Here is a 25544-nt window from a genome sequence, read left to right on the forward strand (position 1 = left end):
ATTGTTTTCAGCTTGCAGTACCCCTTTAAACCTGTGTCAAGTCTTTTAAATTAATTTCATCAATGTTATCTTTTCACTATATTACTATTGCTCGATTGATTTTGAGTGATCACAAATGCCTAATAGGGGTCTCCAGACCATTCAAGCAGTGCAATCGCAGTAATCGATAGGCAATGGCCATTTGAATCGTTTGATTGTTTGACGTTCACTCCCAGGCCTAGTAATAGTTTTAACTGTGTATGAAACAGGCACCCGCAGTGCTTACCTGCAAGTCTTTGGTGGGATTCCAGTCATGTTCTACAAAGATGACCGTGTCTGCTCCGGTCAAGTTCAGCCCCAGGCCACCGACATGAGTGGTCAACAGAAGAATATCAATAGATGGATCATTGTTAAATCTAGGGGTCAGGAGGGGAAAAATAGATTTTAGATGGCTCAGAATATAATACTAGAAATATTCCACGAATGGCCAACATTGCATGAATCATGGATGAGTGCGATGTTGGCCCTGAAGAGTGGAATATATTTGATGTTTTCTTATAAAAAATTAATCTAATATATTTATCATTCTTCAATGATTATTAATAAGACTATGCAATACAGCATGATATAGAACAGCAAGATTTGTACATCTATAAGCTTATTTGATAGATTTTAGCTCTCTGTGCTATATGCTTAATTATTGTACAGGCAAATGAAGCTATCCAAAATATGCATTTTCTAATGTACTGCTAAAACACCTAATATAGATAATAATAAATTACACTGTTTGTCTGTTTGTACAGTCATCATATCAATAGTTGATTAAAAATTAACGAAATCAAAATTTAGAAAGGGGCAGAGGTGTCATATTTTCCAAGAAAAAGGTTTGGAAGAAGATGTCAGGTACTCCGTACCATTTTACATCTGACCACTTTCAGAAAGAAAAAAGTATTTGAAATAAGTAATAATAATAATCCGCTTTTATATAGCGCTTAATACATCAGAACGATGTGTCTAAGCGCTTTACAGATATATTACCCCGGTCATCGGATTCAATCAGTCATTCCCGCGCACAATGTGTGAACATCCTCCACTCCCTGGGGAGTATTCCAGTCAGGCGCCGGTAAGGCGCACACAGTACTGGACAAGCTACAATGACTTTCACATCCTACTGGGTACCCATTTAGCACCTGGGTCGAGAGTGGCAAACTGTGGATAAACGCCTTGCCAAAGGACGCCAGACCGTGGTGGGATTCGAACACACGACCCTCTGTTTACAAGGCGAGAGTCAGAACCACTACACCACGGCTCCTCCACAAGTAAAACAAAACAAACAAAACAACTAAAACAAACAAATAAACAAATAAATAAATCTCATTTAATTAAAAACCAACCTGTGAACAAGATCATGTCTTTGGCTAGCAGGCACACTCCCATCTAACCTGAGGTACGCTACTGAGGGCATCTGAGATCTGAAACATAGCAAAAAATATGTTATAGATAAATAGCAGTTGTGGTAACAATCTCAAAATGAGTGCAAATAGAATCCAATAAAAATCACCACCCAAGTGTTTTTATGTGTAAATAATAAATAATGTGCCAAATGGCTCTGGAAGAAAATGTGTAATTGCTGAGGAACAAGCAAAATGACCATGGAATTCCATAAAATATCGGGTATTTTTCCAAGCAATATGAATACACTGTTTCTGTGTTAGTTAGTGATCATCAGAATTATCGAGTTTGAGCTAAGATTTCATGATTTCACAAAGATAAGTTCACATAAATGTACCAGATCTATGTATAATATTTTGACAATTAACCTTAATTTAAAAGACTTTCTCATGAGATAATTGATTACTGCAAGAACTTTCTTTTACCTTTAAAATGTTTATTTTTGCATTATTTCATTCCAAAATACTGAACATAAGAACCCCCTGGGCTCCATAACATAAAGCTTAGCAATTGATTGTAGGGATGATTTTTGTTTACGATAGATCATACACGGTAACCAACGTTATCAATTATATAAATCAGCATCAAGATCAATCACAAAACTTTTTATTACGAGGCCTTCGAGAGTGTTTTATCAACATTTGTCATGTGACAAGTTTCCTTAATTTTGATTGGGCTGAGAAACGCAGGTTTCTGACTGTAAAGCAGTGGTTTCACAATCAGGGGGATGTTTCACAAAGATTTAAGTGTGACTTAGAGTTGCTCTGAAATTCCCAGTTGCATACGGTATAAAAGACATCACTACCGCATATCCATCAATCAGATTGCGTACATATCATGTACGCGTCAGCATTTAAGTGCGACTCTAAGTCATACTTAAATCTTTGTGAAACACCCCCACACCCCTCCCCCCCCCCCCCCCCCCCCCCGGTTACCATGGTTCGGCATTGGTTTGGCAAGGCATTTATCCTTACTACCAGTGGGACGTTTCAAGAAAGGTCTTGTCGGACGTTTCATCCGACAAGTCCCATTTTATCCGACAGTTACCATAGTAACAGTGCTTCTCAGCTGATCAAAATCAAGTAAAGTTGTCAGATCTGACGACTTGTCGGACAAAACTGTTGATGAAACGCTCCCAAGGTTACTCGGAGAGGACCTTTCATCGATCCGTCAGTACTCCGGTTGCTTGTTTACATGCACTCATGCTTTCTCAGAAATCAGGTAAAAAAAACAGAAATCAGGTAAAAAAAAAAAACATCAGCACCACCCTACCTGAGAAGGTCTTTCTCTACGATGTCCAGCATTCCTTTGAGTTGACAGAAGAGAAGCACCCGATGCTGGCCAACCACCGACTGGGTCAACTCAGAGCCTGGGTTGGATCCTAGAGCATCCACACCAATACCACAATCTAACAACAGTTGCCTGGTATGAAGAAAACAAGAACACATTCATTTGCTTCTGGGGAAGGTGTGAAATAAATTTTCACATTCTTCAGACCATTTCATGAAACAAATGGTTCGTAATTTTCACTGACTTTTGTTAGAGGCACCCAGAATTCTTGCATCTGATTGGCTCTGATCAAATATCAAATATGTCGGTGAAATTTACTCAATATTTGTTTTATGAAACACTCCTCTTATCATTTCATCATGACAATTCATAGATTTTTTTTTTTTTTTTTTTTTTAAATTCAATTCAAAATTTATTTCAATCAATCAATCATAAAAATACAGGTATATACAAGTTAGGTAAAAAACATGGGATTGGGAGCCCCTAGAAGTTTTCATTAAAGAAAACTTGTGAGTGGGGCACCACCATGGTACAATTAAATCAAGATAAAGAGTTGTAAGGGAATGGTTACTGCTAAGAACTGCTCTTCCACTGTCCTAAAAATAATTGATACTAATAGGTGAAAAGTTTGAGATGTACATGCATGCAAGATATGTAGTTGAACCAATATATTTATTTCTTAGTGCAGAACAACTACATTTTTGAGAGAGGGGATATATGAAAAAAATAATATGAATCCTCAATGTCACACAACAGACGTGGATTTATGTCTAACCAGTATAACTCTATGGACCGTATTCTGAAGTCAGGTTTAACTTAGACCATGGTCTAACTCTGTGCTAAAATTATGGGAAGCCAAAAGTGTCAAAATTTTTATTAAGTTGCATGTTTCTTATATTTACTGTGCTCTTTCCTGATTCTTCAATGGTGAAGACAATCATCTATTTAGTATACTTCCTAGACAATTATAAATGATTTGAGAGCCAAATGAGCTGAAATATATCTCTACTGATAGTGATTTATGTAACAATTTGCTATCCATACTTAAACCACAACTTTAAACCTGAGTTTAAGTTAAACCCGACTTCAGAATACGGGCCTATAAGTTATATCTAGTTTCCTATTCAATGGCACACTTTATATTTCTCCGGCTGTAGCTCCAGCTGCTAACCCCGCTTGGTGCATTCAAGGAATTAATCCTGCCGGGTACCCATTCACCTCACCTTGGTTGAATGCAGCATAATGTGGATAAATTTCTTGCTGAAGGAAAACACACCGTGGCTGATATTCGAACCCACGTCCCTCTCATTGGAAGACGAGATTCGTAACCACTAAACCACGACGCCCCCACACTATAAGTAACACTGAATCATCCGCTTTTCACAAAAAGAAATCTCCTTGAGAGAATTCCATCTCTACAAAGTACAAATACTCTGCAAACACACTTGTTTATTCTTTCCTTATAAAATTGTCAAATATTCAGAAACAAAAAGGAATAACCAATGCTTTTTGAAAAACATGTAAAAAAAACTGTACGTGGAAAAGTGCATTTAAAATAAAAGGCATCTTGTATAATTTGTAATGAGTAAAACCTACTTGAGGGCAGTTAGTTTTGGAGCATGGTTGATGTCGTGCAGAGACGAGTTCTGTTCTTTCAGTTGCTTGGTTACCGCTTCATACTGAGGATGTTTGTTGTTGAGAACGAGTAGAGGATGGTTGCATACCTTACGTAGATACTGCAATGCCTAGAGAGAGAGACAGAGGGGGAGAATATATATTTAAGCAATGGAGGAGTCATGGTGTAGTGGTTCTGATTAAGTCTCTTAATCAGAGGGACAGGGGTTCAAACCCTCCTGCAGGTGTTGATTTTCTTCAGCAAAAAAAACCAACCCATATTGAACTGTACAAAATTGGGACCCGGCAAGAAATTTTATTTTTTGAAACATAGAAGTGTGTAACAGCTACTCTGCTACAGCCAGGGTAAATATACTGCAGTTAATGTTCATTGCTTAGAGACTTCTGATACATTAAGCGTTAATCACTATTTAAACAAGTATGATCACTTAATCATTCCATTCACTGTAATATTCAAGCTTATTCAAAGTTGCATATTTACACAGAAGGTTTCTGTTTCTGTTTATGGTAACTCCCATAGGAACTCGGCAGGACAGCGCTCTGCTGGTAAACGCCAAGATGGTATATAACCAATTACCTAGGAAACATTTTATGTTTAGGTTAATCAGTCATAGTGGCTGACCTTACAGATGACAGAAAGTGCTCTCGGGCCTTTTTGCATCAAAGTGGAGACAATGGCAGAGTAGGGATTCGAACTCACAACCTTGTGATTATGAGACCAATGCTCTAACCACTGGACCACACAACCCGTGTTGGGAAATGTTGAGAAATGTAACCCCCCAAAAAAAAAAAAAAAAATTTTGCCCGATACCAAAGTGAACTGTCACTTGGAGCACAATTGCACCACAAATATGTCAACTAATGGCAGCTTTTGACCAACCTGGAATATATGTCCAGTAGCAGCAGCAGGTGCTTTGGGTTTCTTCTCCTCAGCCTCGGAAGAGATGGTTTCCACCACTCCCATCTTGGCCCTAGACCTAGCAAAGTCCTCATACAGTTGAACCTAAAAGAAATGATCACCAGTCACGTGAGAACGATCATAGATAATGGTGTATACAGATACTGGCCCGTATTCTGAACTCAGGTTTAAATTAAACCCTGGTTTAAAGTTGTGGATTTACTATGGAGAGCCAGTTGGGGCACAAATCCCTAACAGTACACATATAATTTACTAACTCATATGACACCCAAATTATCCATAATTATCTGGGAAGTATTTTTCTTCATTATGAAAGCAAAAGGAAACAAAAAAAGTAAACTTAAGAAATATACCATATAGACAGAATTTCTGATTTTTGGGCTCCCGTAATTTTAGCACCGTGGTCTAAGTTAAACCTGACTTCAGAATACGGGCCATTGTATTAGAATACTCATGCATTTGTATTGAGTACTCATCTGGATAAAAAAGAAATCTTCAATTCAAGCAAAGCCATTCAATGAGAATTCAAACTCATATCACCTATAAGCTTTGCCTGCATAATGCAGATTACGGAAACCTTCTTTTTTTCTCAAAGTTTCCACTATTAACAATTGTTTTGGCATTCACCAAAGAACACACAATTGCTTTCAGAACAGAGGTTAAGTGCACAATTTGCATTTTTGAAAATGGAAAACTGGAATCTTCAGGGTTAAGAGATTACCTGTAGTGGACTGAGCTCGCAGTAGTAATCCTGGATGATCTTAGGCGGAAGGTCATCAAGGACATCTTCTTTGAGTCTTCTCAAGAGAAACGGTAGGACCTGACGATGAAGGGCCTCCATAGCCAGAGCTCCTGCGGGTTGGAACCAACAAGAATTGCAAGAATGGCAACACGATCACAAATGGATTTTTGAAAATTCTCGTTAACCAAATTACATCATAATTCAGAGGTTAAGAGAAGCAAGGTTGAAACTTTCAAGATTTTTCCATCAAACTTCATTGAAGTCAACAAATTTTTGACAATTTATCTTTATCGAGTGAATGACAAATATACTGTGTTTCCATGTACAACTATCTTGTGTAACTAGCCGCATTGCCATGGAGGCACATTAGACTCAAAACACTGATTGTAATAATAATAATGATAATAATGAAACACATTTTGACATCATAATGCATGTTTTACAAAATAGGCAAAGCATATGTAAAAGAAGTTTAGTTTAGAGATTAAAGTTAGGACTCATTGCCACAACCAAACAAATGCTTCAGTCAGACCAATGAAACTGAACCCAAACCGACCAAAGCTATGCCATTGGTAATAGTGTAATAGATTGTATTGGTCTGGAGTCGGTTTCGTTAGAGAGACTGGAGCATTAGTTGGTAGTGGCATTGGGTGATTTCAAGTTCAGTGTTGACAGCTTGGTGTTAAGTCAATTTTTACAGAGTATAACACCAAACATAAAGTGAAGATGGTCCTGAGAAGTCATCGCTCGTTTCAACACATAAAACACTGACACCAACTGCAAGGCTCCACACTATATTTTTTACTTGATGGCCCAATCGGTCCACCAAAATCATCAATTTCACATTTTTGATGGCCCGCAAAGCAAATTTGGTGGCCCTAAAACAATAGAAAGCATTACAATTTATCAAAACATTGGGAGCCCAACCGGGCCACCAAGTGTGTTTTTTTACAGAATTTTGGTGGCCCTACTCTCAATTTTTGGTTGCCCCCGGCTACTGCCAACGAGCCCTCCAGTAACTCACCAGCTTCTTGTTCTTTGGAAGAACTCTTGGCATCCCGGCTTTGGAGGATGGGTTTGGCAAACCTTGCTATGAACTGTTTCTCCGTTCCCAGGAACCCAGGCAGCAGGAAGTCAAACAGGGACCACAGCTCCAAAACATTATTCTGTAAACAAATGACATAGAAAGAATGGGAGAGAAAGAGTAAGAAAAAGAGAAAGAGGGAGAGAGTGTACATAAAGGAAGATTAGTGATAATGAAATACTAATACATGTAACTGCTAGATATACATGTTGGTCACTAAACGGTGATAATATTTCAGCAAGTTGAGCAATAAAAACAGTCTAAGTTCATTAACAAAAGAACCATGCCTTTAAGAGCTGCTTGAACCAGGCCCCGTCTTACAAAGAGATGTGATTGATCCAATCAATCACAACTATGGAAAGCCACGAATGTCAACATCTGAAAATGCATGTTTGTTAAAAATATTTTCATATTAACTAAGATGTATTCCTACATCCATGGTTTCTTGAAAATTCAGTATGCTTCTTTCTGTTTACAATGGACATTTTTAAAATTTTGTGTACAAAATATTATGACAATACTGGATTTCCATAGAATTGCGATTGATCGGATCAATCGTAACTCATTGTAAGACGGGGCTCTGGTCTACACATTCAGCAGTGTTTGGGGAGGTGGGTACATGTACCCAGCTAAAATGGAGAAAGAAAAGTCATCATTGTTGAAATAATAATTTAGATTCCTAAATATTAAGGATACAAGCAGTTGTCATTTTACATTTTAGTTCGTGTCATAAACTAAATTGGACCAGCAAGTTATGGATTACCTTCAAGGAATTAAACCGTACAGAGTAAATGTCTACACATCATGTGGTATCATGGCTCATACATGTACCTGTATAGGTGTCCCAGACAGGATGAGTCTATGGCATGCATTGAGCTGCTTGATGGCCTTGGCTAGCTTGGTTCGTCCATTCTTGATTATATGACCCTCATCAAGAATGCAATAATTCCAATCTATTGTCCTATAAATATATAAAAGTGTGGTATAAAGAGCGATTCCATAAAATGAGACAAACATTTTGTACGTCCAGCCCCCATTTTTCCTCCCAGGGAATAATTTTCCTGGGCCCTGACTTGCAAAGAGTTACGATTGATCCGATCAATCTCAAGTAGATGGAAATCCATCAACGTCATATTTCCTACAGGAAATTTGAACAATGTTCTTTGTAAACAAAGAGGAGCACCCTGAATTTTCAAGAAAACAATGAATGTATGAATATACATCATAGTTATCAAATATCTTGAACAAACAAACATACATAATACATGTTGACGTTGTTGGCTTTCCATAGTTGTGATTGATTGGATCAATCATAACTCTTTGTAGGATGGGGCCCTGGTAATACAACATAATCTGCTCAATATTATTTATGCCTGCTACTAAAGATACTTCTGTGTAGAATTTTTTTACATAGGGCTGTACAGAACATTGTTGATAGCTTTTCTCTAACAAGAGTGTCGCTTAGGCGAGCACATCATACGCCCGTCTGTAACATGGAAAATTGAGTTATTGGTCAAGCAAGAAAAGTAGAAGGTGGTGACTTCACCTTTGACCTTCTGGCCTCAAAATCAATAGAATTGCTAGGATCTATGCTTGTATCATACACACCAAATTATATGAGCCTAGAATAAGTTTAACTAAAGTTATCATGTTTACAAGGACTGCATAGTGGTAAGATGACACTTTGACCTCAAAATTCATAGGCTTCCTGGAATCCATGCTAGTATTATACACACCAAATTATATGAGCCAAGGTTAAGTTAAACTAAAGTTATCGCGTTTACAAGGACTGCAGCAGGGTAAGGTGAAAATATGTCACTGTGACCTTGAGCTTTGACCTTTGGACCTCAAAATCAATAGGCTTCCTGGGATCCATGCTAGTATCAAACACACCAAATTATATGAGCCTAGGTTAAGTTAAACTGAAGTTATCGCGTTTACAAGGAAAAGTTAACGGACGGACGGACACCGAGCATACCATATGTCCCGTCAAGACGGGCGTATAACAACCAGAAATGCTAATCAAATTTGAGAAATTATAGGACTCACTGTCTCATTAGAGAGCATTACAAAGTTCGATCGAACTTGACAACAGAGATAAATAATTGCAGGAAGTTCCCACATATAGGGAGTTGAATGTGCAAATTGTCAGTAAACCTCATTCTTATTGCTCTGATTTACTATCATTGTTATCTACCGAGCTCGTTCCCTAGTAAGGATGAATCAAAATCAATCAAAACAGTCTTGCATGTATCTTTAATGCTTTGCTTTTTTCATTGGTGGGCTAATCCATAAAAGTATGAGCATCTAACTGCCATATACATGTATGCGGGACCTTTCCAAACTGATTTGCCTCTGATCTGTGTATTATAGGAAAAGGTGTAATGCTCTAAAATCACCTTGACTTGAACAGCTCATGAAGTGAAGTAAATATGGAGAAAAATGGGGGTCAGACGTGAGAAAACATTGATTATCTTATGGAATTGCCTAGTTATGTAACCCTCTATCTTAGGTGTACAGGTATGATTTACTAAACCACTCATTCTTTAGATTAGAAAGAATGAATTAAACAAACAACTTTTTATGAAAGACATAGATCTCAATTTGTTTTTAAAGGACTTCAAACAAACATTAATTCATCAAAAGTCACATGGATTGGAAAGGATAAGCTTCAAATTAGTTATTTAAATTAATCTTGTTTATTCAATCAATTTCTTAAAAAGATAATAATACCGAATATTTTCTAGGATGCAAATATACTAAGAATTTCCTTTTTCTTTTCAGTGATCATTGCTATTACTTCCAATGTAATCACCTCGCATGGGTGTTGTTTGTAACCCCACCCTGTTAACAAACAATTTAGAGCATTGAATACAAAGAAGCAGGGGAAATTGTGATTTGCTGTAAAATGATTTTTTTAATTGATCTTACCTAAAGAAATCTATATCATTCCTGACGATGTCATAAGAGACAACCACAAGATTGTGCTTCTTGACTTTGCTCCTCAACCTATAATAAGATAGAAGACATGTAAACTAATCAACCATACAGAAAAAATAGAAACTCATTTGCAATAATCATATTCAGAGCAGAGAGTTTTCTTGCAGGGATAGAAAACACAAGGGCCCTGTTTCACAAGGCTTAGTATTTGATTGTAAGGCTGATTTTCATGCTTCATTACGTTGACCTTTATGTGCAAGCAAGCTCAATCCCAATCTGAGTTTCGTATCAGCTTAATATCAAGGCCTCCTTCACTCTAATACTTTAAAATATTGGTTATTAGAGATGACATTTTAATGACCCTTTCTCAATCTGGGACCCTGGAAAGTTGGACTGGAATAATGGGAATTGCACCCATTTTACTAATATTTTTATACCATTTCAAGGTAGATTTCATGTCTAAAACACATGAAAACCTCAATTTGTACATTATTTTGGCAGGCAGTATATCACAGGCCCAATATTGTCTATCCACTGAAGTCCAATGCCATTTTTTCAACGTCACCATATCATGCAAATTTTATCGGGAATATCCCACAAGACTGCGAGTTCACAAGGCCGAGGATTACATTTGTCCACATCCACATTATTTTCTGCACAGCCCAACCTTATAAACCTTGTTTGAAAGCATGACCTGAAGGTGCATAGGTGATTTCTATGTGGTGTATATCAGTGTTTTGTGAAAAATAAGCAAAACTTTAGAGTGTCATAACTTTCTTATTTTACATCCGATTTTGATGAAATTTTCAGCGTTTTGCTAGTTTGATTTTTCTCTATTTAGTGTGTATATTTCAGTTTATATCGAAGGTCAGACCAAGCGGAAAATCTTTTGATGTAGACAAACACACATACATGTACACTAACAGTCGGCCTCATGGACCCTCGACCTCGTTACCCTCCCCTAATTTATAATATTCCAAGAACATCCCTCACCTTGTACGTTCAGTTGGTGGACCAGTGTAGTGCAGGGGATTCAGATACTGGGTGGAGCAGAACTTCTGAACCTCGTAGACCCAGTGACCGGTCAGAGTCGGGGGACACACCACTATGGACGGCATGGGCACACAGTCGGCGCTCTTGGCCTTCTTGTAAGCGGCGTTCCGGTGGTGGTGGTCGCCAGCCATGATGCAGATAGACTGCAGGGTTTTTCCCAGACCCATGTCATCGCACAGGATGCCATGGAGCTTGTACTTGTTGAGGAATGCTAACCAATTCACACCATCCTAAAGATAATAATAATAATAATTATAATAATAATATTAATAATAATAATAATCTGCTTTTATATAGCGCTTAATACGTCGGAACGACGTGTCTAAGTGCTTTACAGATATATTATTACCCCGGTCATCGGATTCAATCAGTAATTCCCGCACACAATGTACGCACATCCTCCACTCCTTGAGGAAAATTCCAGTCAGTCGCTGGTGAGGCGCACACAGTACTGGACAAGCAACAATGACTTTCACATCCTACCGGGTACACATTTAGCACCTGGGTCGAGAGCGGCAAAGTGTGGATTAACGCCTTGCCAAAGGACGCCATACCGCGGTGGGATTTGAACACATGGCCCTCTATTTGCTAGGCGAGAGACAGAACCACTACACCACGGCTCCTCCACAGATAAGATAAATCAGATACAAATCAATGAGTGATGAGCTTCAATTCGTTATATTTGTTACTCACTTTTTATAATGAGTAATCTTCAAACAAGGGACATAATTTGAGTTATTTGATTGATGGGTTTTCCCTATCAACACATGACATAGCATAGGATGCACTGGAGCTTGTACTTGTTGATGAATATTCACACCATCCTGAAAAAAAAGTGTTAACAGATTTTGGAGTGATTCCTCTTTTGATTTGGAAATCTTCCACCCACCCCCGATGCACATCACATAACTGTAAACAAATACAAAATACTTTGTGTATCATTGCCCCGATATTTAGAATAACATTTCACTTACCTGTTGGTACTTCCTGAGTTCAGCCTTGATAGGAACGGGAACCTTGTAGTTGTCCAGCTTGGAGCCGTCTAGGAGCTGTTCCAGGAAACGTCTCTCCCTGTTCTTCTGCTCAACGAGGGCGTCGGTCATGGCGGGTGGGTCAGGGATACCAGCCTATCCAACCAACAAGTAGAGGAATTATTAGTACTACTTTTTCTTTTTTAACAAGAGGAATTAGTTACCAAGAATGCGAACAGCATTTCCATTTCTTTGAATGTAGGATAAAATAGCACTGTTGAGGCATACACATTCATATCATTTAGTAATGAATTTAATGGTGAAACATATTCTGATTGGATTCACCAAACTTGAAACAACCTTTCATTGAAGCTGAATTATCTGACATTACCATCACTTAAGGTATTAACCTTGATTCTTTCCACGTAATCCCAGTTTTGACCAATTATCCAAAATAATAATCCAAGAAGTCAAGTTGCAAGTTTTAACAATTTCATTTGGACCAAAATTCAGCCTGAGGAACAAATATCATATCACGCGACTGTGTTTAGTAATTTAATGTCCATGTACAGCTAGGTATAGCAGAAATATGCATTAAATTAAAGGAAATACACAAACGAATGGAAATAAGATTACTATTATCCTACGGTCTCACCTCAAGCGGCATAAGCCTGATCAGTGTGGCGAAGCATTGGGTAGCGGTCAGCCTGATGCTGTCCACCTGGTCACTCATCCTGCCCAAGAGAGGTACGACCAGGAGGACGATGTAGGGGACGATGTCCATGCCAAGCTGATCAATGACACCTGGCCAGATCAGAGCTAAGGATTGTGAACTATAATAGCTGAATCTCGAAGGACCACACTATGCTGTTTGTCTTACAAAATTTTTGACTTAGAAGATGCAAAGTACATCATTTGTGGGGGCGTCTTGGTCTAGTGGTTACGAATCTCATCTTTCAATGAGAGGGACGTGGGTTCAAATCTCAGCCATGGCGTGTTTTCCTTCAGCGAGAAATTTATCCACGTTGTGCACTCAACCCAGGTAAGGTAAATGGGTACCAGGCAGGATTAATTCCTTGAATGCACCAAGCACATCTAGCACCTGGAGCTACAGCTGGGGTAATATAGAGTGCGCCAATGAATAGGAAACTAGATAATCAGTGTCTTATAAATGCTATATATTATTAATACATACGTTTTGGATATTCTAGTGGGTGTCTCATAAAGCTGTTTGTAAGTTACAAACTGACTTTACATAAAACTGGTGACCCCTTCTTGCACTAAATTATATATCCCTAGGTAGCTGACTTATCATCTGAGAATAAGTTCCAGTCTTCCATAAAGGCATGCATTACTTTACAGCATTACAAAACACAATCTTGGTATTGAACAAAAAAAAGGCTACGGATTTATGCACACGCTACGTCACAGTTGGATTTATACTTTTTAATTTCAACTTGATCTAATTCTGTACGTCGTATTCCCCTAACTCGATCTTACATCTTCTAGTATACCTTGAATCATTGACATTTCTCAGTGACGAGTGCCAAAAAAAAAAAGATTAATAACCACAATCAGTGGTGTCACTATTGAGAACCTCATTATATCTCTTCTCTTTCTTCAACAGTTGTCAAAATGTCTGGAGCACTAAAAAGAAAAAAAAAAATCAAAGGATACAAGCTAATGATTCGACCGCTCCTTCTCGCTTGACCTCATCCTCCTGGGCACCTAGCATGGGAACGACCTCCATCAGGAGACGGTTCATGGTTGCCATGGTAATGACCTTACACATCATTCCCAAGCAACGGGATGACATGTGACGAACAGACGTGTAAGGGTGCTCCAGGCACGTGATGAAATGGGGCAGCAGCCCCTCTAACTGTGGGGTTCAAATGAAAATCAAATTAAAGATAAATACCAGCTGTGGTAACGACCTCAAAATCAGTTTGAACAGAATCCAATGAAATTACCACCAAAGTGTTTGTGTGTATAAATACAAAATATGTGCAAAATAGCTCTGGAAGAAAATGTGTAATTGCTGAGAAATTAGCAAAATAAGCACGGAATTCCATCAAATGTCTGGGGGGGGGGTTATAATGATGACGATGATTGATGATGATGATGATGATGATGATGATGATTATTATTATTTAATATCATAATCATCATCATCATCATCATTATCATCATTTTAAAAAAAACCCAGACATTTGATGGAATTCCATGCTTATTTTGCTATTTTGAAACTGGGTAATTGGTTAATACAGAAACGGACAGGACTTCTTCCTACTGACCTTGGGATGATAACAGGAATGTAACACAGGGGCAAGAGTTTCAAAGACTTGCATAGAGGTGACGAGATCTTGGGCTTGATGGTCCTTATCCAAGTGAAACGTTCGATCTGAGGATAAGAGGAAATATTAAATTGATATTCGCTCTAATATCACTTTCTTATATAGATTGTCAAAAACTGACATGGATAAACCAATTTGGTCTACAATGACTGTTGTCGCTGTCAATTGCATGTAAACCTAGGATCCAAATCATTAGTAGTATAACACTAAAAAACCCAGAACAAAGACGACATGGGGTGACAGAGCATTCTTTGGTGCTGCACCCCATCTCTAGAACTCACTTCCCCACACATCTTCAGTCATTTCAAACAAACTTGAAAACCTATCTTATGTCTCATAACGTCTAATAATACATGTACCCTAATAAACCCCCTCTCCTTATGAATTCGAGTTTAATTTTTTTATTAACGTATGATTTAATATTTTTCTCATTTCCTGTTTATTATGGTGAATTCATATTGAATTGTCAGGTGCCTTGAGCATTCCTTGGAGTGGATATGTGTGCATTAGAAATATGGTTATTATAATTATTATTATTGTTAGATAAATGGTGAATTTGGAGGTTGGTTTCTAGTGACATAAAGGAACACAAATATGTGCCCATAACACAATCTGATTACGTTACGTACCTCATTCTCTCCCTTAGAAATATTTTGTAAACCCATTAAAATATTTGAATAATAATAATAATATTCTCCTTTTACATCGCAACAATGTCTCTAAGTGCTTTACAGATACCCTGGTCATCAGATCCTGGCTTGCCCGCATACAATGTATGCACTTTCTCCACTCCCTAGGGAGCATTCCAACAAAAAAAAATTTAACTCTAGCTAGGCATAAAAAATTGTTGCGGATATTATATTATATGAGCACCTCTCCAAACTTCGAACTCACCAAATTTCCCTGGATTAATTTGGACCATGAGCAACTCTCACGAGGCGTAAACAAAAAATTATTGCAGATACCCGTATTACAGTAGAGTTTCTCCAAACTTGGAACTTACCAAATTTCCCCGGTTTGATTTGCTCCATGAGCTGACCTGTCATAGACTCCCAGACCTTGCCTAAGGACTCCAGCAGCCTGCTACCGAAGTGTGAAGTGATGGTAGTCAGGGCCATCTCCGACCCCCTCCTCTGGATCTTAGCCTGCTTCATGGTCTCTGATGATTCCCCACCAGGGTCAACGCCCAGGCTCAGTGCTATGTCAGGCATGCTGCTGTCACGGCTGCGAGACTTGGTGAAGGCTGCTCGTCTGCTCGCAGCTGTCAATACTGCTTGCTGAATGAGAGAGAACAAAATAATTTACCTCACAAAATCTTACATGAATGTAAAAGAAACCCAACCTACTACTAAAGCAACGCTGTACTGATACTTTCAAGGTTTGTAAAGACATAATTTGGAAGTTTGTAAAGAAATACTTTGGGAGAAATAGACACAGTTATGACTGTTATTCATTTTAGGAAAAAAAAATCTAAAACCTGTAAAAATGTTTTCATTTTGATTCTATATAATGTGACTGACTGATGAGCAAATTTATTTCATCAAATCTTTTAAATTATTTTCAATAAGAAAAGGTTCAGAGCAAAGCAAATTAGAAACTTTGAAAAGAGAGGTAAACCCAAAGGAAAGTATGACAAAAAGGTGTAAAGTAACTTGACCATTGCTGTTAGTCACTGAAGAAGCACAAGAGATTACATTACCTGTTGTTGCTTGGACAGTGTAAGGACACCATGAAGCTTATCGCACGGGACGATCGTCTGTGAACTGCTACCCTCCCCGCCCCCGACCGTCAGGGGCGATGACGACCTGGACCCCCCTGGGCCAGGCATGGGCACGGCAAGGGTGTTCAATGGGGGATCGTTGGTGGAGGAGCGTAGAGGTTGGGAGGCTGGTGGGGTGATGGATGGGTCGGAACAGAGACTGGTGCAGAGGTTCTTGATGATCTTAGGGTTGGGGCAAGGTTGGCGGGACGAACAAAGCTCTAGGAGACGGGCCAAGTTTCCTGCAGCTCTTTTCTGAAAATGAAAAAGGAAATTCTCTTCAGTATATAGCATCATAATTATACTCTAATATTAGCTGGAAAATTCTGATTTTTTTTTTTCCTTTTGCTATCAAAATAAAATACATATCCAATTACAAGACTAGTGACATTTGGTATAAAGACACTAATTTACATATTGTGTAGGTGTGGTAAGTGGGTACTTATAAGGATTGAATCCAAAAGAGCGTGCAATACTGTTGCTGAAGAGTGTACAAAAACAACAATATCATCATCATCATTATCCTCATCACCTCCATAATCATCATCATCCTCATCATCCACATCATTATAATAATCATCCTCCACATCATTATTATCATTATCATCATGACCACCACTATAATCATTAACATCATCATCACCACCACCATAATCATCCTCCTCCTCCTCATCATCATCATCATCCACATCATTATAATAATCCTCCTCCTCATCATTATCATTATCATCATCATCATAATCATCATCATGATCATCATGATCATCATGATCATCACCATCACCATCACCATCATGATCATGATCATCATCATCATCATCACCATCACCATCATCACCATCACCATCATCACCACCACCACCACCACCACCACCACCACCACCACCACCACCACCACCACCACCACCACCACCACCACCACCACCACCACCACCACCACCATCATCATCATCATCATCATCATCATCATCATCATCATCATCATCATCATCATCATCACCATCACCATCACCATCACCATCATCATCATCATCACCATCATCGTCATCATCACCTCATCATCATCCCTTTTATTACCTGCATAATTGGACTCTCCTCCTTTTTGACTGCATCCATCAGAGGCCTGATGAGTGGATTCAATTTATCAGGTAAGGCTTGAAGAGAGACTAATGCTCCTGTTACACAAGACTGAGTTCTAGATAAAGAGAAGAGTACAATATAAACTTAGTAACCAAGGCATGATAGAAATTTAATCTCAAAGTAGAAGGATTCCTGATTTTCATAACATTTGTTACAAATTCAATCTCCGCATCATGATTTAATGATTTTTTACTTAAGACATCTTGAAAGTGTCTGCATGAGTGGCATATATTTGTTCTTATACATATAAACAATATTTATTACAACACACATAAAACATTTAGACCACTCCCTGGGGAGCATTTGGGCAATTAAACTCTAATATTCCTTACCTGATACTGAGTTTTTGTTGCTGTTCATTGATTTCGTGGACAGATGCCAGCACCTGTCTTGCTTTACTCTGGAGATCTTGGTGGGCATCGCTTCCACCAATCGTCTGGGATAGATGCTGCTGAACAGAGTCGTACAATGACTTGGCCTGGTCAACAGTAAAGGCACTGGATATGGGAAGACATGACAAATACCCTGGAACATTCCGTAATAGCAACAACTCAAGTCCTAAACTACTCAAATCTGGTCAGGTTTCTACCCATAATGCAACATTCTGAAAAGTGTAGTCTTGTAATATAGACACATTTGAATGATAACATACTAATTCTCAACTCGATACATTCATATCACAATAATTATATAAACATTTAGCAAAACATCAAGTATTTTTCCTGTCAAAACATTTTAGTTTCTGGATCAAAATAGGATTAGGGCTAATTCATTATCTGCACTATTAATAGATATTTCAAAATGTATAAAATAACACCAGTCAATGGGAGACCACAAATTGTTGGTCAGTTTGTCCCTCCCCCCCCCCTTTAAAGGTATGGTAAAACCTCTCTTAGAAACTAGATAAATCAATCAATCAATGGTTTACTGAGTTTAAATAATTATACATGTACACATCTGGAAGAGTATGTTTGCAATGAATATGTAATGGTCATTCAAATAATTGCTTAACCCTAAGAAGACCGGGGGGGGGGGCTGATTCAGCCCCCCCCTCAACATTTTTTCGCGATAAATCCGCTACTCGAAATTTTTTGACCGCGTCGCTCGCTGACATTTTACTTTCAAGTCTCGCGCAACTTTTGAGACCAAAATTATGACCCCCGGATACGCGGTTCCAAAATTACGCAACATTTCGTAAGTGCATGCAGACCCAAAATTACTCAAAAACGTGAATCTGTGTACAAATCCAATGCACATAGTAAATTAGCCAAAATTCATAAAATGTATCATTATTTTTCCTTTTACTGCTTAAAATCAATTAATTTTATCTTGTTTATGGTCAAAATAAAGCCCCTGACAATTTCCATTGAAAAAACAATTTAAAAAAAGTCGAAAAACAAAGAAATACGTAAGAAATTTAGAAAACAATAGAATACATAAGAAAATAAATAAATTTGATCAGATGCCTATATAGAGTATGTGAAACAAAAATTAGCATTTTAGGGGAATCATTTTATTAATTAGAGCAAACTTATGATTTTACGCATAAATTAGCATAATTAATGAGCAATGAGATTTTTCTCAGAATTTGATATTATAGTTTTGTAGATAATGCCATGGGTAACACGCATGCCAATTTTCGTCGCGATCGACGGCCGAGATCATAAGGGGGGGCTGAATCAGCCCCTCCCCCCCCCCAGTCTTCTTAGGCATCAAAATAGCCCAGTCTATTTAGGGTTAAAGGTAAGTGATAATTGGTGTGGAAGAGAGAAGATTCACTATTTACCTTGGGAAACTGGTTTGCAAGATGTCAGGTCTCATTGCTCTCCAGGCCACAACAAGGCTCTAGGCGTAAACATACAAAAATATAACTTATTCTTCTTTCTTTTTTCTGCAAATCATCGTGATCACTACATCCGCAACTACCCCCACCCCCATCGCCACAATGGTGACCCCCCCCCCCCACCCTTCCCCATCTTGCAAGACTACGTCATGATCATTACCACCAAAACTACCACCCCCTCCTTTCCCCAACTTGCTAAAATAGACAAGATAGAGCATGACATAGTTTATATATTAAAATCACTGTAAGGACAAAATGATATCATGTGACCAAAGTCGCAAGGATCGCATTTGTTATTGTCTAGGATTTGACGTCATCTGGATCAAAATCATCATTATTTAAATAATCTCTTGTACCAGACATTCACAATCATTCAAACGTCCTTTTTTCCAGCAATGTCACATCAACAACATTTAACACAAATTTTACATATCACAAGAATTCAGAGATCAAAACTTGGGCAGTAATGTCTACAAGCTAACCAGGGGGCCGTTTCATAAAGCTGTTCGTAAGTTAAGATCGACTTTAGGAACGACTGGTGATCCTTTCTTACATGCTTAATAATCACCGATGAACATTTAATGGTGAATATCATTTACCACAAGAAAGGATCACCAGTCGTTCTTAAAGTCGCTCTTAACTTACAAACAGCTTTATGAAACACCCACCAGGTGTGATGTCATAACAAGGGCGGAACACATGTTTATGAAATACACAAATAAAAGCTCACCTTACATTCCAGCTGCAGTTTCATGAAAGGGTTTGTAACCTCATCAAAATAGACAGTACTTGATAAGACCTCCATCAGGGTCGACTTCAGGCCATCTGGGCATTTGCAGTCCTGAAAAAAAAATGGATGTGCTAATGGTTGAAGCATTTCCATAATTTCTTGAAACCGTTTGATGTCTCAAGAGTTTCATCTTGATAAATAATTTACAAGTTTTCTTATTCCCTGTTTTGGTATTTGCTTTCAAGTCTTGTACTTAAACTACACACAAAAAGGGTATTTTTATTACTGTAATAAACTAACCTTGATGAAAATATGACTATACAATAAAATTAAACTCTATTCATTATTACACATGGACAAAACACAAATCTAAATAAAATAATACAGAAATAAGCAGATGTCTACACAAAGACATTTAGATGGCATCTTAAACATGGAACTAATAGATTTTTAAACAAAAATTACTTGCACAACTAACCTGTAGTCCCGCTCTAGCCCACTCCTCAATTACCATGGCAACCTGCATCCGCTGTAATGAATTCTTGGTGTTGAGATGAAACTGAAGGACCTGACAGAATGGGTCCAGTCCGCCATCTTGACTGGGAGCGATGGTAAGGGTTAGGTAGGGGGCTAAACGACCAAGGAGTCTGGGGAGGTGATATGCAAAACAAAAAATTGTCTTGGCAAGATAAACTAAGTTTGAAGTTGATCCCTTAAACAGTTGATGGAAACAACATATTTCAGTGTATGTAATGACCTTTGTCCACCTTGACCTCATGACCCCCAAATCCAAGAGGCTAGGAGAGGTAATAGGCATAACAACTGATGATTGCGGAGATAGAGTAATAAGATTTGAATAATAGTTATGGGTAATTGTTTTAATACTGCAAATGAATATTTTATATGGATTCAACAAATAATATTTCTGTAATTGATAGCACCCAGAGGCTCCTAAGTCGTTGATTTTGTGCAAAGGCAGCAAAGCATCAGAAAAGCATGACATTTCCATGTGAGAAACATTTGACTAGTAAACAAGGTTTTAGTATGGTGTAAGTTGTGGTTACATTGATATCTGTGATTTTGTAAGATATATTGTGTTATCATAAGAGAAAGTATGGACAATCTTCTTGGGAAAAAAATGAATTATCCAGGAGGAGAAGAATGAGTTTAAAAAAAAGAATAGTCTTGATTCTTTATACATTTCTTCTATCATTGACAACAGAATAATCTGTAAAATTTATAGTTTTGTGTGTTGACTGAACCGTCGGAATAAAAATCGACCGGGTGAAAGACCTTGACTACAAAATCAAACTCACTGCTCTTGATCCAATATCGTTAAAAAAACTTTAACCAGTGAACTGGGTTTTGTTATGATATCCTAGTATGTTGTGGTAATATTGATATCTGCGATTTGAAAGATATATTGTGGTATCATAAGAGAAAGTATTCTTAGAGAAAATGTTCTTAAAAATAAAGAATTATCGAGGAGGAACACAATCAACTTCAACAAAAAGAAGTTGTCTTTACCAGTGTGCCAGCCTTTATCCTATTATTGATAACATAATACTTGTTAAAGGGATAGTTTTGTGTGTTGACTGTACTGTCGAAATACGGTCGATAGTGTGAAAAATCTGGACTACAAGATCAAAGTCAGTGGTCTTGATCCAATACCAGTGCAAAAACCTTTGCCCGGTGAACAAGGTTTTGTTATGGTATACATTGTGGTATAATTGATATCGGTGACCTGCGATATCATAAAGTTCATAAAATTTATTTTATGAGAAAGTATGGGATATTTATTGAAAAAAAAAAGAATTATCAAGGAAGAACAGAACGAACTTTGAAAAAAGAAGGTTGTCTTGACATTCTGTACAGCCTATATGCTATTATTGATAACAGAAAACTTTGTAAAAGGGGATACCTTTGGTCACATTGATATATGTGATTTGCAAGATACACTGGAATATCTTAAGAGAAAGTGTGAGGAATTTCTTTGAAAGAAAAGAATGAATTATCACAGAGTAACAGAATGAATTTCGAAGAGAGGAAGTTGTCTTGGCCTTTGTACAGTCTTTTTTTCTATTACTGATAATAGAATTCTTTGGAAAAGGGAGAGGTTTTTTGTGTTCATTCAACTGTCTGAATAAAATGGATTGTATTGATTGATCAGGCATTATATGTAATTCATGTTGTATTTTCGCTGCTACCCCATACAGCTCCTTGCAGAAGGACAAAGAGAACGTTATCTGACAGCCCAGATCACCAGGCTCAAGGAGAGCAGCGGTGAAGCAGCGAAGAGGATGGTTAATGAGATGGCACAGAGGAACAAGGAGATTGTGGAGGGAAGGAAGGAGGTATCACAGCAAAAGGCCGCTAAGGGAAAGACGGTAAAAGCGGAGAGGCCAAAGGGGAAAGCTGAGAGAGAGAAGGACAAGGTAGAGAAACAGATGAAGGAGATGGAAAAGCAAACAAAGCAATCTGAGTGGAAGAAGCATGAGCGACTCAATCAAGTTATTGAGGAGCTCAAAGATTGGGAAACTCAAAACAACTGAAGAGGAAAAAGTATGTAGAGCAGATTAATTGAGTTGTTATTGAGGAGCTCAAAGCTTATTGAGAAACTCAAAGCAAGCAGAGAGGAAAAAGTATGTGTAGCGGCTCAATCGAGTTGTTATTAAGGAGTAACAAATATTGAGAAACTCAAAGCAAGCGGAGTGGAAGAAGTATGTTTTAGCGGCTCAATCGAGTTGTTATTGGGGAGCTCAAAGCAGAAAGAGAAACTCAAAGCAAGCGGAGAGTAAGGATGAGGAGCGGCTCAATCGGGTTATGATTGAGAAGCCCAGTCGGATGAAGCAGGATATCACTATAAAGGCTGAAAAATCAATCAGCTGCACAAGGTCAATGACTGGTGAGTAATTCATGTTACTATAGGATATGTCAACTGACACTTTTTAACACAATAGATGAAATTGCTCATGGAACAGAGCAGTCCAGTATCCACCGTAAATCCAACAGACTGAACCACCGGCCAGCTGCCACTCATGGTGGCCAGTACACTGCTGACGTGGCTGAGATGCGTGCTGCTCTTGCTGAAAGCAGTGAATGATAGGATATGTTAACTCATTTTTTTTTACGCAATAGATGAACATTCTCAGGAAAAAAGAACAGTACAGCATCCACCGTAAATCCAACAGACTGAACCACCGGCCAGCTGCCACTCATGGTGGCCAGTACACTGCTGACGTGGCTGAGATGCGTGCTGCTCTTGCCGAAAGCAGTGAATGATAGGATATGTTAACTCATTTTTTTTTACGCAATAGATGAACATTCTCAGGAAAAAAGAACAGTACAGCATCCACCGATGAGCCAATAGACCACGCCACCAGCCAGCGCGACCAGTACACTGCTGACATGGCTGAGATGCGTGCTGCTCCTGCAGAAGGGGCAAGTGATGTGGTTGCTATGGCAAGGTCACGTACAACGGTGATGACGGGATTGTTATGGAGGTAGGAAAGGAGTTGCCGCAATTAACAGAATTATTCAATACAGGCATGATGGGAGAGAAATTTGTGAGAATAGACCAATTTGTTAAAAATATGTGAGTAAAACATGCCATGGTGGTAGTGATTATGACAGTTGTTGATGATGTATATGCTTCGGAGTAACTTGTTTTGCCATTACATATTTTTTACTTCTCATTAACAACTCAATAATTCTACTGTAATCATTTAAAGACTAGCTTGTGATAGGCCCCTGGCCAATGCTAGTTCCCTAATACTCTCCATTGCTACGTTCTACCTATTGTGTAAATATTAAATATCTCTATATCACATAGATACACAAATAATTAATACCTACAAAATATTTATTTATATGTAAAAATTTTGCCAAAATCTTTTTTTTTTTCCTTTAAGATATCAGCTTCCAATCAGACCCCTTTGCATGTGCAATATTTTTGGACTCTTGAAAATGGTATCCAATTTACTACTGAACTTGTGTTGGGGAAAAGTTGAGAAAACAACGAAATCACTGATGAGCTATTTTTTTACAATATTTCGTTTCCCCATGAAACCTGCGGTATCAAACAACAGACATCAAAGGCTTTTGTGCTTGTTTAGAAATGAACAGCTGCTTCAATAAATTTGTTGCCAGTTGCATCTCCAGCCATAAAAACTTCTTCGTTGCACTGTGCTAGTGACCCTGCATAGAGGTACTAGTAATGACTAGATGTGTTTGGGTGTGTATGAGTGTTTATGTGTATGTAAACTAATATGCATGCATATACCCAAATCTCCATACTTTGTCATTTTTTGTGTATTTTTTTATTTTAATTTTTTTTTGGAACAGGAGGTCGGGAGAACAACCTACAATGCCAATATGGTTTCACTCATTGCGAATGAGTGAAATTGAACTACCAAGAGTTACATGTATATCCAAGGATGGACAAGCCAAATGTGAGTATTTATCTTATCTGTTGTGAAGCCATATTGTACTGTGGCTGAACGATCTTCATGAATTATCTCTATGTCAAGATCTCGACACATATTAATGTGAAAAACATTCCTAAAATAATTATTTGAAGTATTATGAATAAGTTATGCAACTTTATTGGTGAAAAACCTTATTTGCATATATTTAAAACCCAATTTCACATGGTATTATGAATTATATTTTTTATTCAAAATTTCAGCTCTGTAATCATATTATAGATTTCACAAAGAAAAATTGTTAAAGCCAAATTTTTCCAGTTATGTATTTCCTTATTTTTAGAATTTCTTACGTATTTCTGTGTTTCACATTTTTTTTTTCATTGAAAATTTGTACAGACAATTGTGCTAACAGATAGCAGTCATCATAAGGGTTTCAAGAGGTTCACCTACTTGGGAAGCAAACTCACACATCATGCAGCCATTGATTAGAACATACACGTAGGTGCTCGCGTACAGAAAGCACAAACTGCCTTTTGAAGGCTTCATAACAAATCTAGAAACCACATGGAGCGAAGATCTGTACCCAAAGAAAGGTCTATTAAGCAATTGTCCTCACAATGCTTCTTTAAGGTGCCGGGCAAGAGACCTTAAACGAATGAAGAAGTAGCCAGGCATCCTCAAACTTGAGGCATCAACAATGATAACATGCAAATCATATCTTTGACGGTAGAAGGGAAGTATCCCAATCCAGAAACAAACCGGGAAGCTATCGTCTTAAATACTTCAAACTATGTGGTTCAGTGTCAGAACAGATCTCATGCAAGAGCCTTAGCATCCTTCAAATGTGGCCATCATAACAGTGTCCCTTCTCATGGAAGCTTCTTTATCATTTGCAATGGTGATATAGAACATGAGTTTCATTGTTTCAAGATTTGTTCTGAATGTGATGATTTTAGATCCGAGTTATTCAGAATTGTTTTCATCGATCAGATCCAATATTTTACCAGTTGCCTATTTGCCATCTGTCCAAAAGCCAGTTTTTCAAACCATATTTCAACATGTCACAGAAGTTATCACATACTTGAACAATGACATCATATTTCAAAATGACTGACAACTCTATTCATTTCTCAGCAACCTTATGCACTGATTGTTTCAAAATATGTGTTAGTATTTCATTAGTTATTTGTATGTGTTTTACTTTTGTATTATTTTCTACGTATGAT

At 37.9% G+C, this 25544-nt stretch overlaps 1 protein-coding gene across 1 annotated transcript in view; it reads right to left on the bottom strand.

Annotated features, from left to right (window-relative positions):
* LOC129268993 (TATA-binding protein-associated factor 172-like) overlaps positions 1–25544 on the bottom strand; it is a 48749-nt gene that overhangs the window by 2553 nt on the left and 20652 nt on the right. Inside the window, exons 17-37 of the mRNA XM_064105885.1 lie at positions 20370–20538; positions 19892–20002; positions 19105–19163; positions 17651–17815; positions 17256–17373; positions 16119–16433; positions 15423–15696; positions 14360–14466; positions 13743–13944; positions 12721–12869; positions 12069–12221; positions 11035–11324; positions 10033–10110; positions 7933–8062; positions 7042–7183; positions 5997–6127; positions 5237–5359; positions 4318–4466; positions 2704–2853; positions 1374–1451; positions 266–395 (exon numbers count right to left, since the gene is read on the bottom strand). Of these exons, the coding sequence (XP_063961955.1) occupies positions 266–395; positions 1374–1451; positions 2704–2853; positions 4318–4466; positions 5237–5359; positions 5997–6127; positions 7042–7183; positions 7933–8062; positions 10033–10110; positions 11035–11324; positions 12069–12221; positions 12721–12869; positions 13743–13944; positions 14360–14466; positions 15423–15696; positions 16119–16433; positions 17256–17373; positions 17651–17815; positions 19105–19163; positions 19892–20002; positions 20370–20538 (3223 nt within the window). The remainder of the gene's footprint in view (positions 1–265; positions 396–1373; positions 1452–2703; positions 2854–4317; positions 4467–5236; positions 5360–5996; positions 6128–7041; positions 7184–7932; positions 8063–10032; positions 10111–11034; positions 11325–12068; positions 12222–12720; positions 12870–13742; positions 13945–14359; positions 14467–15422; positions 15697–16118; positions 16434–17255; positions 17374–17650; positions 17816–19104; positions 19164–19891; positions 20003–20369; positions 20539–25544) is intronic.

The sequence above is a fragment of the Lytechinus pictus genome, chromosome 10, assembly GCF_037042905.1.
Source record: "Lytechinus pictus isolate F3 Inbred chromosome 10, Lp3.0, whole genome shotgun sequence".
Taxonomy (NCBI): Eukaryota; Metazoa; Echinodermata; class Echinoidea; order Temnopleuroida; family Toxopneustidae; genus Lytechinus; species Lytechinus pictus.